Source organism: Papaver somniferum, chromosome 1 (genome assembly GCF_003573695.1).
Source record: "Papaver somniferum cultivar HN1 chromosome 1, ASM357369v1, whole genome shotgun sequence".
NCBI classification, from domain to species: Eukaryota; Viridiplantae; Streptophyta; class Magnoliopsida; order Ranunculales; family Papaveraceae; genus Papaver; species Papaver somniferum.
This window is the reverse complement of record NC_039358.1, coordinates 186,989,900-187,005,506: the sequence shown is the minus strand read 5'-3', so window position 1 is coordinate 187,005,506 and position 15,607 is coordinate 186,989,900. Positions and strand designations below refer to the sequence as shown.

Sequence of the window (15,607 nt, the reverse complement as noted above, 5' to 3'; positions counted from 1 at the left end):
CAAATGGCATTTTCGTGTAATAATATAAACCTCTAGGGGCAAAGAAAGCAGTATGTTCTTGATCTTCTTCAGCGAGAGGAATTTGGTTATACCTTTTGTACCCATCTAAAGATGATACCCTATCATTTCCCGCTGCAGATTCCACCATTTGAGGAATATCGGGTAACAGAAAACTATCTTTGGGGCAAACTTTCTTCAAATCAGTGAAATCTATGAAAATCCTGATTCCCTTGTTTTTCTTTGGGACAATGACCATATTTGCTATCCATTCTGGGTATTTATCTTCTCTTATAATTCCTGCCTCAAGCATTTTCTGTAATTGTTCTTCTATTTGGGAATGGTAAGTTGTTACAATTTTTCTTATTCTCTGTTTAAATGGTCTTACATTTTTTTTAATCTCCAATTTGTGGCAAGCAATTGATGGATCTATTCCTGGTATCTCATCCATGTTTCCTGCGAAAATATATTTATATTCTCGCAACAAGTTGACAGTTCTTTCTTCTTATTCTATATCCATTTTGGTTCCAATTCTCAACATTAGAGGCTCCTTTACAGTCCCAACATTTATTTCTTTTGTTGGTTCTGCGGCAGTATAACTGGGTTTAGGTTCTCCCATTGGTGTTGGTTCTTTTATTGCTTTTATGGGTCCTTCCCCTTCTTCCGAAATTTCGCTGAGTATTCCTTTTCCTTATTTTTCCCTTATCATATATACTCTAAATTCTTCTTCCTTCTTTGCTTCCTTTGCCAATTTTCTGCGAAATTGTTTCTTTTTTGCTTGTTCTTCATAATGTTTTACTTCAATTTGATGACATAATTTCGCATTGTCAACATCTACTCTAATTTCACATATTCTATTTGGAGTGGGGAATTTAATACATTGATGCAACGTTGATACCACAGCTTTTATCGCATGTATCCATGATCTTCCTAATAACATATTATATGGCGATTCCATATCCACCACGCACAATGTTACATATGTTTCGATTTCTCCAAGTGGAATTCGCACCACTATTTCTCCTTTAGGTTTTGTTGTGGATTTTCCAAAGCCGTGAACAAAATATGCTGAACTGGACATTTCTTCATCTTTAAATCCCATTCCCCGGAATGCATGATAAAATATTATATCAACTGAACTTCATGTATCGATTAAAGTTCTGTTCAACATCCATTCTCCTGTGGATTTTATTGACGTATCCTTCTCTTTTCGTGTAATAGGCACTGTGATGACCAACGGAGATGTATGGTTCAAATTTTCTTTTGATATTTCTTCCGCCGTGAATGCAATTTTTTGCTTTTCCCACTCTTTTAAGGGTGATATTTTTTCTACCGCTATAACTTTCTTTCCTTCAAAATTTCGTTTATGTATTCTTCCTTTAACATTTTCATGAAATTCATTGATCAAGCTTTTTGTTATCATATTACACTCCAATCTTTTGCCATTTTCATTAATTCTACTCATCTTTCTTTTAACTGATTCACTGATTTATTTAATCACTTTCTTGATTTGAATATTCTCAATCAACAATCTTCAACTTTCGATCTTCAATTCCCTGTTTCTAGCGCCATTATGTAGTTGCAGGAATTCCTACACTACACCCCTCATATGATTTCATTGTTGATCAGCTCATTTTTAGGTTTACACTCTTAATTTTATTGATTAATTTTTGAAAGTTCTTGCAAGAAAGATAAAGAAGTCAAGAATGATTTCTGCTCTGAATTTTCTCTCTCCTATTTACTTGTTTTTTCTCAAAAAAGATCTCTATCTTCTTTACAACTCGAATGACTATTTATAAGGAAATACATAGTGGATGACAGCTAATCTGTCCTTTATTTTCGGATATGGTTTGCGACATTCTCGCAACCTTACAAATGTTAACTTCGCAAGCTCTCTAATTTTCGCAAGACTATCACATCTTTCTTATGTTCCTTGCTGGCGTCGTTTCTGAAATTATTCTGCGACGCTATTGTGCTGTACCATTAATAATTTCGCTGAGACATAATTGTTACGAGATTCTTATCCTACAATGCAGTCGACAGTGAAGGATCCATTTAGTGGGGCTTCTATATGTTGAACCCATATAGTAGGGGGTTGTAGTAGTTTTCACATTTACATTTTACAATTATCCTTCCGAAGACTATAGCTGAGATGAGTATATATTTTGTTGTTGCATTTTTGTTTCATACTTGTTCATTCGTATTAGTTCTAACTTCACAGTTGCTCTTTGCAGTTGGTAGCATTGCACCCATTCTGTCCAGTACTTTAGGGCTAAGGCCACGAAGTTGGACGCCAAACTTCGTCAATCCAGGGATGGACTGAATGATGCTCAATTAATCGTCGGGGAGAGGGATAAGGAGATAATTATTTTGAAAGAGCAACTCAAGGAGAAATAACAGGCTGCTCAGGTGGAGATGGATCTTCGACAGGAGATTGCTACCCTTCGGAAAGATTTGGAGAGTGATCGACGCTGCAGTTGCGGGTGCTGGGAATAAGGGTTCGTCCCGTACTTCTCTTTTTATTTTTATATTTATTGTTAGTGTTATTTTTGAGTTAGATATCCTGTCTTCAGCGGGGGTTCCGAAGAACTAGATTGTCTTCGGAAAGACAAAACCCGACAAGCTACTCGAATTCGAGAACTCTTAGCCAAGGTTATAGAGGTGTCCAATAGGTGGAATTCCAGGTTCGATGAGTACAAGAGGTTGGTGGAGGGTTTTCGGGGGCAGCGGGGATTCATGGTTGAAATGAACAATTCGAAGAGTGTTCTTCGTAGACAGTTTGATGGTACATTGAGTTGGACCCAACAATCTCTATCGGAGACTTGTGATATGGTTTCTCAATTGGATTCCGAGATGAGAGATATGAAGATGGGAATTCGTGAGCCCCGCTCCTATTGTGATCCCGACATTGAAGCTTACATCCAAAGATTAATTCGTGAACGAGATGATGCTAGAGCTGACGCTCATTCCCATAGTGAAGCTTTGACTGCTTCTCATGCCGAAGTCCGCCGTTTGGTTTTCAGAGAGAAATCTGGATATTAATATGTGTAGGTTGCAGAAGGGGATTGAGGGGATCACCAACAAAGTTAATAATTTTCGTCAGGTAGAGTTGGATCATGCAAACTTGACCTTAGGAATAACCACATCTAGATTACCGAAAGCTCTCCAACGAATATGATTTCCTCGAGGAAGCTCATGACGCCGTCGTAGATGAGTTAAAAGTAGCTTCGACTCGTGTCGAATGTAGTTGTATATTCGTCGTATGTAGTTATTTATATTTCTCCAATAACCCTTTCTTTGATTTTGTAGAGCTCGAGGAAAAGTCTCGTCTGATAAAAAAAACTGGAAAAGGCTCAATCTAAATTAGTCACGTAGCAAGGACATGCCAAGTATTATGAAGGGTTCGCTAATTCACGAGATGTAAGTGCCAAAGAAGCTGGAGTGGTTGAAAATGGAGTTGAAGCAGTCTGAAACCAATTTGGCTGCCTTCAAAGTTGAAGCTCGTCGTCAGCTTGCCCTTGAAGTTAATAAAACTCCCAGTCAAGTCAGCTTTCCCTTGAAGTTAATAAAACTCCTAGTCAAGTGGAACAGAGCCTTTTGAAAAACGGAATTAAGAAAGCATATATAGCGGCCCGCTTGGCAAGTTCTGATTCTCTGATACGCCAGAAATTAGACTTTTAAAATTGCCGGACCAATTAAATTTTACTAAGAAAATGTTTATCGACAACTGATTCATGAGCAGGCAAACTTTATTTTCATTCCAAGGATCATCGAATTCGTCAAACTGCTGTACAGTTTCGAATACCATTGCTAACCAACCAAATGATATGAATCATTTTTTGCAAGTAACAATCGTCTCCAAGCGAACACCAGGGTTCAGAGATTGAGATTCTGCTGAACAGAAACCTCGTGTGAGGGTCATGTAATGCCAGAATTGTCAGGGTAGTTCTGGGTACCAGCCACCATCGGCCAGTGCCAGTGGTCTTCCGGGTAGCCACCGAAGTGGTGGGGTGCCCCAGTGGGCATGACAACACACACCGTATCAGACGGGTGAGGAATGGCCAGTGCCAATGCCAGGGTAGTTCTGGATACCAGCCACCATCAGCCAGTGCCAGCAGTCTTCCGGGTAGCCACCTGTAGGTGGGGTGCCCCAGCGGGCTTGACAAGGGTTGCCACTTAGGCTTAATAATCTCACCATCCATACGGTCATCCACCAGTGGTCGGGGTGCCAATTGTTGCCTAGTAGATGGTATGAACTACCCTGCAGTAACCATCCTCATTAGATGGTATGAATTGCCTTTAAACGACAAGATATGAGTTACCACGTATGATAAAAACCATGGATGATATGAGTTACCACGTATGATAAAAACCATTGCTTAACTCACGAGCAGAGACAGATGATATGAATTACCTCGAACGGTAATAACCATCTCGTCTCACATGTTGTACAATTATCAGATGGTATGATTTACCTCGGATGGTAATAATCATCTCTCACTAAGTAGTATGAACAACCAATGCTGCAACTACCTCTAACAATCATTACATAATCTGTAAGGGTTGCAATCCTCTCTGAATAGATAATATGAACAACCTTGTAGAGTTGTGATGAACCGCATAGCGGCTGCCTACGTACCCTCTACGTTGCTCGAAGGGATCAAGCACGACCGTAGTTCGTCATGGTTCAGATAATATGAACTACCCTCATTAGTAGCAACTATCTCTGATCAAGATGATATGAATTATCCCATTTAGGTAGCAACCATCTCTTACGTAGATTGTATGAACTGTTTGTCGTGCCAGCAACAATCTCTTACAATGGATAATATGAATTGCATAGCAACAACTATCCCCAGCTATCAATCAATGACAAGATGTCAATGTCTATTTATATCTGTACCTGCACCTGCTCATCTATATTTGCATCTGCACTTGTACCTGCCACTTAGAATAAACATCGGACTACATGATACGACATATAAAGGTGAATTCATCTAGAAAATAACAGCTATCACCAAGGTGTCCATGATACCTTAACTAATATACGAAGTAGAAATATGCATCCCAAGATGTGAAAGCAAGTGTACGCAAAACACCATCTTGTGCACTAAACTCTTACAGTCAACGAAAATCTTAGCTTAAAGAATATCCTCTCATGACATTTGTGCAACCATAATTTAACACAGTCCAGCTTCACACATACTAATGGAGCACATGTAATAATTTAAGTATACAGTTCCAAACTAAGGTTAAATAACAGTTCCAAACTAGGTTGCATAGAGAGGTAGGAGATATAGTAACTACGCGCCACGATTTATATATATAGGCATATATACCTGTGGAATGATACTTGACATACAATATTTTTACGTCGACCAAACTCATACAAGTACAACCAGCTCCTGAACAAGCAATGATTGCTTAATTGAAAGTGCTAATGATTTCAATGATTTCCAAGTACCATATACTGTGCATCTAAGCTAGAAGATACAGATTTCATACCCCGCGTTATTGATAGCTGGCATGAACCATCCATATTGATAGCTATGACATGTAAGCATTCATCCACAAGTCTCGTAACTGTCACTTCAGGATATAAGCCTATCAATTATACAACCACAGTTCAGAGATGGTTTTTAGCATACATAGTAAGTACTGTAATGGTTTAAGTGCACAACCAAATCCATGTCATAATTAAAAGCACGTCTAAACCATCACACTTTCTTTAACTATGGAGATAAAAATAATTTCATAGTAGACGAGAAATTGGCATATCTTATCATAGAGATGAAATATCACTCCATACATAGCTTTCCCCAAAGTTATATACACAGGCTAATCAATCTAGCATATTATCACCTTGGATGTTCAGATTTGTATCAAATACTAAACTACAACGCCAACAATGGTTAACTCGCGCAACGATGTCGATAAAGATATTGCATGGTTATACATAAGCACAATGATGGAAACTTGAGCTCTTAAATAAAAATTCACATCATACAACACCATTTAAAACCATCTAGAAGTTCAGCACATGCATCACCATTCGAACTCCAAACATTTACAGCCCAATTCAGTAAATTTACCATGCAAGCTCATATCTATATTATATATTGTTCTTATCAAAATCGCAATGTATACTCATCGGATCATAGTGAAATTTTCACCACACATCCATAACTATGTCAAGGTCATCTTATAAAAATTGCAAAGAAAAGTAACGGTTAAATCCCACGATATGACTGATTTTACATGCTCCAACCGAACTGAATTCTGACAGACGTAACTTCAAAAAATCAAGGGTTTGGGATACTTACCATGATCTATTAGTTTTGAAATTTTTACAGATCAATCATCACAAGAAAGGGTTTCTCATGTCCAAAAATCAGAGAAATCGATGCAGTCTAAGTGCTAAAATAGAGGTCCCAATGACTCTGCTACGTTATACAAAAGTCTGTAGAATGGTTTTCTGTAACACATCAGTTTCTGCCACCTTCCCTAGTCCGATTATCCTGAAAATTTAGTCGAGTTTTCCTAACATGGTAAGGTATAACATATCCAAAAATCATAAGATTCCAACGGTTAGAGCTCAATTTATTAGCTCAACTCATAGTAACTTTCAATAGTTAAAAAAAAAAATAACAACAACCACGGCTTGAGCTCAACGACTATAATAATAGATTGGCGATTCTCAAAGGCATCAAACTGAAGAGTTATGAACTTAAAAATACAACATATACATCATGGTAGTCTTTCTTCTAGCATTAGAACCTTACCTCGAATTGCTAGTATCAAAGAGATATAAGAGTCCTTTTCTTTCAGGATTTTTATCAAACACTTTGCAAGTAAAGCTTGTGGTGATGAGAAATCCCAGGTGATATACTCTAAAAACATATTATACCTTCTTTCCCTGGAAGTTGATTTAGGGAATGCACCCAAGTTTCCTAATCAACAATAAACTATAAACATTCACAAATCATGGCAATGCATCACACAATTGAACCGTAACAATGGAAATTGGTTCATTGTGGTGGAAAGTATGATCCAATTAATTCTAAAACAGAAAATTCCCATATTCTTCTCTCATTTTCTCACAAATACAAACCAATTCAACTAAACACAATTACAATAGTGAGATTTGAGTAAGTTTGCACAAACTAATTCAAGTAATAATTTTTTATTATGTGTTTAGTTTATTTTGAAATGGGAACAGAAATTTGGGAAACCCAACATCTAACCAGAATAAACCCTAGCTCTGACATTATGATTCCTGATTCATTCTTTTACAAAATAAAAATTGAAAATCTTGTAGCCTCTATAAAATACAGTTACTCCATGCTATGATATCAAAAGAAATTGAAGTTTCATCATCATATTTTTGCGAAACCCCTAAACTGAAAACAGGGAGAAGAAGTTTCCTTACTCCATTTATGCAAATCAACCACCATCAATAGCATCAGTAATCTTCACCTATTCCGATCTACACTAGATTCATGCATGCATACTTTTCACCCAAGTTCATTGAATTTTTCAGTCGAATAAAGAATGAGAAAAGGGCAGAAAAGCAGAAGAAGAAAAACCGACCCCCTTTCTCTTTCTCTCCGACTCTTTTTATTTTCGTTCCGTCCAAAACTAGGAGAAAAGTAACACGTGTACATCTTGCATGGAGGATTATTAAAGCACCAAAGTCTTAGATAGGGCAAGTTTTTTTTTTTTTTCGGTGAAAGGCACACAATGGTTTGCCCAAGGGAGGCTCTTTTTAGACACTAAGAATCATTATTCGGGCAACCGAAAATTGTTAAAAGCACTGGAGTAGTAGAACTTTAGGAACGCTGGGTGCAGAATTTAACTAACTGGTTAACTTAAACCCGAAAAAGATACGGAGTATCACAACATATAACCTTCGTCGTATTCCCGATCCTCTGCACACTACATCGGTACCTTCTTCTAGTGGAAGCGTTCCTTCTAGTCAAAAGCAACGTCGTCATGTTGATCGTTGTTGATTACTTCTCTTGAAAAAAAATTGTCAATTTTTTATAGTATTTTGTATTTCGAAGTTTGTAATTAACTCATGAAATCATCAACTTCTTGTTATTTTTTTTGTCATATTAAATTCTTGTTATGTACGTTGTCGTGTCGTTCCTGCATTACAGTTTTGCTTGTTAATGTTGTATGTGAGTGTTCGGTCGTAATGCCACGAAGGTTTTACCTTGTGTCATGTGTGAACCTGTCACCCCATTAGCCAATCCCATGCCAGGATATTCTTGAATGGTGGGGGTTTAAAAAACTTCCGGAGACATGGTGTATAACTAAATATTTACAAACTCCCGTTCCGCTGAGCTGCCAAAGTCATGCCATGTTGGGTATCTCTTTTTGATAGAAGCCTTCCCCTTAGTTATACACTCATAGACACTGACAGGGGAGTCCGAAAGATTGCAAGTGCTTTCCCCAGTATGATTTTTTGAGTCCGGTGGTGCTTTCCCCAGTTCTCCATGTATGGGGACCGGCGGTGCATGCCCTGGCCCCTCATTATTGCTGACGTAACTAATAGATTCAAAGGTTTTCGATGATAACAAAAATCTCCGATTTGATTGAAGATTGAGGTTTGCTACTCCTCTGCCAGAGATAGAAACACATTAAGCGGCTATACCAATTTCTTTTTCTGGTGAGCTTGACGCAGGTGCAATGCTGCACTACTTATGGATACTATGGCTTGAGGTAGATTGCATTCCGTGGATGTATGAGTACTTCTCCCTTCATATTTCGCAGGTAGTAGGATCCTTTCCTGCGATGTCATGTATTATGTATGGCCATGTGGGTGCTAACTTTCCCCATTTCCTCTCCCGCTGGTATTCTGGGATGGTGCGGAGCATGTACTGTCCTTATACAAAGTTCCGAAGCTTCACTTTTTCGTTGTATTCCCTTGCTAATTTTTGTTGGTGATTCTTCATTCTTTGAAGAGAGGTTTCCCTTCTATCTTCGAGGTCGTCTAACCTTTCCAGCATCAAATCCATCGTAAGATTCTTCTCTCAAGCCTCTTTGTTGTTGGTAGGATTATTTCCGTTGGAATGAATATCTCACCAAAGTTAATAAAGAAAGGGGATTCCCCTGTGGACGATCGTCTGGTAGTTCAGTATGCCCACAACGTATTGTGTAGTTGCTCGCACCATCAATTTTTGTGTTCATCCAACGTCGTTTTGAGATTGAGAACGATGATATTGTTCGTTGCTTCTGCCTTCTTGTTACTTTGCGGGTAGATGAGAGTGGATTTGTTCTTTTGTTCTTTTGTATTTGTTCTTTTGTATTTTGAAGGCATCGAACAACGTATCAATATTTTTTCCCTGCAGCTGTTTACCATTATCATAGACAATAGCCGCGGGTATGCGAAACCTGCATATGATGTTTTGAAATATGAAGGTAAACGTAATTACATCTTAGATTCTTGTTAAAGCTTTCTCCTCAAGAAGCGAAATAATACCATTTGCTAAAATAATTTGTTGCTACGATCAAAAAGCGTCATTTGCCTGTCCCTTCTACCAATGATCTGATGATATCGATTCCCATTTCGCAAATGGCCAGAGCACGGAGTTTAATTCCATTGCTGGGGCGTGGATATTCTTTTGGCAAAATGCTGACATTATTTACATCTTTTGGCTAGCTTCGCAACGTCTTCAACCATGTGTGGCTAGTAGTACCCTTGCATTTTGTCCTTATGTGTTAGTAATCTCATTCCGCCATGGTTACCTGTATCCCCGTAATGGATGTCAGTCAAGATGTGATGACCTTCTTGCTTAGACAAATATTGTAGCAGTGGTCTCATGAATGATTTTTTGTATAAGATTCCATCGCGCAGTTGGTACGTCTGAAAAAGCGGGGTACAATAACCACACCCAACAATTCGATTAGCAATCTGTATGGACAAACTCCAATATACTTTCTAGAGAATACTAGACAGTCAGACTCAATCTAGATAAAAAGTATATCAAAGAGTTTATATCTCAGTCTCTCGATTTGATATATACTCAAACAAATAGAAATCTGCAAGTCTTTATCAAATACTAGAGAGATAACTTGGATGGTACCAAAGACCAATATCCAAGTGTCAATCAATTTAAATCAACAACCAAAAGGTCGAATATTCTAATTGATTGAACAACGCACAACCAGTGATATTTCAATTATATAAACAAATATAATGCGAAAATAAATAACACAGACACCAGAAGTTTGTTAACGAGGAAACCGCAAATGCAGAAAAACCCCGGGACCTAGTCCAGATCGAACACACACTATATTAAGCCGCTACAGACACTAGCCTACTCCAAATTAACTTCGGTATGGACTGTAGTTGAAACCCAATCAATCTCACACTGATCCAAGGTACAGTTATGCTCCTACGCCTCTGATCCCAGCAGGATGCTACGTACTTGATTCCCTTAGCTGACCTCACCCACAACTAAGAGTTGCTACGACCCAAAGTCGAAGACTTTAATAAACGAATCTGTATCACATAGAAAAGTCTACGGTAATAGAAAAATCCGTCTCCCACGAATATACCTACGAGTTTTGTTCCGTATTTTGATAAATCAAGGTGAACAAGAACCAATCAATAAACCGGTCTTATATTCCCGAAGAACAGCCTAGTATTATTGATCACCTCACAATAATCTTAATCGACGCAGCGAAAAATATATTGTGGAATCACAAACGATGAGACGAAGTGTTTGTGATTACTTTTCTATCTTGCCTATCGGAGATATAAAATCTCAAGCCAATTATTTCAATTGTACTAAAAAGTACGATAGAAACAACAAGATCAGATCACACAACTACAAGAAAATTAGTATCGGTCTGGATTTACAATCCCAATGAAGTCTTTAAGTTGTTAATCTGGTTTAGAAGAAGAAACCAAAGGTTAAAGGAGAATCGACTCTAGCTATGCAACTAGTATCACACGTAAGGTGTGGGGATTAGGTTTCCCAGTTGCTAGAGTTCTCCCTTATATAGTTTTCAAATCAGGGTTTGCAATCAATGTTAGCTTGGTAACAAAGCATTCAATATTCACCGTTAGATGAAAACCTGATTAGATTCAAGCTAATATTTCTCAACCGTTGGATCGAAAACTTAGCTTGTTACACACAAGTGAAATGTCCAATTTTGGGTTTACGAACCGTTCCCAAACATTAACATTTGTTGGTTCAACAATAGTTAACCAAATGGTTAGCCATATAATTACTTTCATATCAACCATATTCTTCTTCACCATAACTAGTTCACATGACTCAAATGAACTAGTTATAGAGTTGTTCAATTGCTTAGATCTTATGTAACTACACAAGACACAATCGAAGCAAAAACGATTTGATTCACTCGAATCGGTTCATGAACTTTATAGCCACGGTTTGCAAAAGCATTCCTTAGTTTAAATAAACATGAGTTCAAGAACAACCGGTTTTAGATATAACCTGCTCAAGTTCGCGGACTGGGTTCACGGACTTAAGCTCATGGAAGGAGTTCACAAACTCCAGCAGAAATTATCGGGTCGAGAACTTCCGCCAGTTCGCGGACTGAGTTCGCGGACTTGGCTCACGCCACTTCCATTTCTCTTGATCAATAAAGTTCGCAAACTTTGGTTCAAGGAATAAGGACTTATACATATATGTGTTTCCACAACAATGCTTATATCCTACCAATGGTTAGGTAATCTAAACTCTCATTTCAATCATTTAAACATTCTCAGAGGACGGATATAACCGTTATTCACTGACCATTTTTCGTCGCAGCAGTTTTCAAAATGATTGAAACATAACATGATTTTCGTCACTAGGTAAAGATGAATTCGGCTAAAGTGAAAGCTTACCAACACATATTTCGAGAAATAGATAGGCGAGATAAACTCCGCTCGAAATAGCAAATGTGCATAATGAAAGTCTATATATCAAAACGACTTTTGTCTCAAGAGTAGGAGATAGAATAGATAGACTTTTGAGTGACAGATAAGTTCAAGTCTCCACATACCTTTTAGTCGATGAAGATCCACCAGTTCCTTGAGTAGTCATTCGTCTTGTATGATGATTGCCATGGAGTTCTTGAGCTCAACTACACTTTCTATCCTAGTCCGAGACCTTTAACTATGTAGGCTAGAAATTAAGACTTATAGTTTTGATCACTAACATTGACAAACATGCTTGAGATAGCAACACATGCGAGTTTGACCGAGCAATGCTCTAACAACGTCCCTGACTTCGATTGTATCTTTCTTGCTTCTTTGGCGTCTACGGGAAGAATCCCCTCTTCGAGATACTGATGCACGGAGATCCTCCAATCTTAAGCATTGCTGGTATTCTCATCGCTAGCTTTCTCCATATGGACATCATCGTCGAGGGTATAATTGTCTATGTCTTCTCCGACGTCATCTACAACTGTTAAGATCATCTTGGGATGAATTGATGGTTCGTACACACGCCCTATTTTGATAGATGTGGTCGTTTCGTCCCTCATCATTGATGAAATGTATGCAAGTACATATGCATGGCGGTTATCTTTTCTACACAAATTTCTGAACGTTATGTTGCTAATCTGTGATCCTAGATTTTGTGCCAATGTCATGTATTCATTCAAGACTTCACCGTGAATGTTGTATCTGAGTTCTATCTGATATATGACCAGTTATGAATCACTTGTGTGGTGGACGTCCGTTGTTCCCAAATCGATGATGAGACGGGGGTCGTGGATAACAACCTCATATTCCATGATATTATTGGTATGTTCTTCGAACTCTAGCCTTAGTGCATGTACCATATGATATACACCTTAATTTATTATCTATTACTTATGCTTTCTTTGTTATTTTTTATGTGAATTATGTATCTTATGTTTTCTTTTGAGTTTTATAGGTGACTTGAAGTCATTTGGAGTAAAAGAATGAAAAATCAGTCACTTAGAGCAAAAAGACGAAGCCAATAACGAAAGAATGATGAAACTAATCTGTCAGTCTCGCAAGACCGACAGTTGAATGGAGATTGCTATTTCAGTTGGTAGTCCGCGTCCAGAAGCTCGGGTGCTTAAACTAGTTTTACCCTAAAGGCAAAAACTAGGTCGAGTTTATTTCTCTATTACCTTCTTATTCTCTTTGGAGCAGCGACCAAGACCATGGCTACAATGGGTTCACGCAGGCATGTTAGGGTATGCAGAAGCATGAATGAGGATTTGGTCAAGACAAGGGTATTCACCGAGAAAACAGTGATGGGGTCTGTATATGAAGAACTGAATTCAGGTGGAGGTTGAAGAGAGGGTTTCGAATTGAAGAACGACAAGTTGTTGCCGTTAAATATGGAAGATTGGGTTCGATTCAAGTTGAAATCGGCAGCGAGGTGTATGAATCAGATGGGGTTTATGTTAAATTTACTTTTAATGGCAAGAAAATGAAGAAATCAAGACAAACTGTGATGACTTTGAAAGTTAGGTTTGATTTGGGTTTTACTTGAATTCAATTTCGAGAACTGGTGATATTCATGGATATCTGATGTGGATGCCGATTAAGTATGGTGAGTTTGGGTCGAGATTAAGGTGCTTGGGTCCTGGTTCAATGGGATTTGAATCTGTGTTGCAATTGGGTTGTCACTGCATGTTTGAAAGGGAGAAGGAACTGACGTTGTTGTTTGTTGCTTCTAAGAGATGTTTTGAGATGAGATTATATATGAGAAGATGATCGGGCAGTGATGGTTAGAATGGTCGTGTGCAGGATTGGTGGATTGAGTTTTGAAGCGAGAAGATTCAGCTGTAGAATATGGAGATGCTTTTGTGGGTTAGATGGGTATTGTGGATCTGTGAAGAAGCTCAGATGGAGATGGAACTAGTGCTGTTGGTGCTGTCAGTGAAGCGGGAAAAAGTGGTGAAATGGCGTGAACTGTGTTTAATGAATGCAACTGTGCAGGATGTTGGAACCATATTAGGAGATAGCTAGTTGCTTATGTGGTTAACAAGAGAAGATAAAGAAGATCTGAGTTGAGAATGGTGTAGGAAAATATGAAGTGCTACAATGAGTTGCAACGAGTTATTTCCAGAGATTGAAATGGGTCGAGCTTGATGCTGCTGCTGCTCATGTATTCTATGGCTAATCATGATTGTGATGTGTACCAAAGGGTGAATAGTTGTGACTGGGAAGATGGGGAAGCGGTGAATGGTTGAGTTTTTGGGTTTAACAACCATGAAGATGAGAGAAGCAACATAGATATAGTTGGGGTGTTGGCCTGTGGCATCTTTGCCCAGGCTCGCTTTGGTGGTAATGGACTGAATTGGCTTGTCAGTTCTGCCAAACCGACAATGATATCAAGTAGTGGGCTTGGACCAGAACTGCCAAGGGTTGTGGGCTATATTGCCTAGAGGTTTAGAAATCGGAAGTGAGAGAGCTATAAAAAAGAACTAAAAAGCACCAAAACAGGGGATGCTTCTTCAACTTTTATTTTAGGGTTTAAACACAAAAATCTTTCTTTTTCTTCTTGTTATGAACTCCATGAACATGAGTTAATTTTGATTATTGGTTATGAATTAGTTTGATTTTGCATGAATTAGTTTTGTCTCCATGTTATTGATTATGATTCACTACAAATATCGCATGTATGATTGATTGTTTGTTTTGTCAAATTACAAATTGGTAAACTCATATTCACATCTAATGCTAGTTTAGGGTTTATTATACGTAAAAGTGATAATCCTTGAATATAAGTAGCACAAATATGATTATAGCTTGTAGTGATATATCCTTATGGTCATATGTGAATCATGACTTTGAATATAAGTAGCACAAATATGATTATAGCTTGTAGTGATATATCCTTATGGTCATATGTGAATCATGACTTTTGTTAAATCGGGTTAGTGTGTTTTCCACGTTCGATTGCATTGATTAGCCTAATTTCATAAATCTTATTGCTCGGGAATTAAACTTGATTAGTGCTTTTACAGGTTAGGTTGTTTCCTTGATAGAATTATATTCGCATCTTTTATTATGTTTGTTGATGACAAGAGGAAATTAGTGGAATATTCTTGCAATCAATGTATCCTAGGGCTTTTGATTAAGTTGGGATTAAATATCAATTCTAGTTATTGGTGGTATGTCGCAGCTAAACCTTTCAGACGATGGACCCATCATCTTCTGATGATTTGTATTATAGGAAGATGGTGCATCCACCACGCTAAACCTTGTCGTTACTTTCACAGGCCCCGCGTTCACATCTAAAATGATGCCTTGAAAAGACGAGGGTACCCAAATACACCACAATCTTTTTGTTTCAACCTATAAGTCCGATACCAAGTGTGATTATCTATGGACAAAGTCGAGACAATACGACAACTTGATATTTACTTGATAATAGTTACGGTCCAAAACCGATTTACTATAGGATCAATATCAAGTGATTAGGATTAACGCACAAGTGTATTTACTTTATTATAATATAAAAAAATTATAATGCGGAAGTAAAGTAAATAACACAACACAAGATTTTGTTAGCGAGGAAACCGCAAATGCAGAAAAACCCCGAGACCTAGTCCAGTTTTGAATACTCTCAAAATTAAGCCGCTATACAAAATCTAATACCAA

General features: G+C 37.9%; 1 protein-coding gene across 4 annotated transcripts; it reads right to left on the bottom strand.

The window, feature by feature from the left end:
• Positions 1-4,346: 4,346 nt before the first annotated feature.
• On the bottom strand, positions 4,347-7,622 carry LOC113310009. 4 transcript variants are annotated; one of them, XR_003340866.1, is made up of 4 exons: positions 7,427-7,622; positions 6,780-6,947; positions 5,033-5,601; positions 4,347-4,938 (listed from the first exon to the last, which is right to left on the bottom strand). XR_003340866.1 is itself a non-coding variant. In XM_026558555.1 (4 exons), the coding sequence occupies exons 1-4, from the start codon at positions 7,458-7,460 to the stop codon at positions 4,889-4,891; spliced, it is 351 nt and encodes a 116-aa protein (XP_026414340.1). In that variant the 5' UTR covers positions 7,461-7,622; the 3' UTR covers positions 4,347-4,888. The 4 variants fall into 4 exon arrangements, 2 of the variants coding, with proteins under 2 accessions (XP_026414340.1, XP_026414334.1); XM_026558555.1 differs by having other exon boundaries at positions 5,503-5,601; XM_026558549.1 differs by having other exon boundaries at positions 4,347-5,601.
• Positions 7,623-15,607: the final 7,985 nt, after the last annotated feature.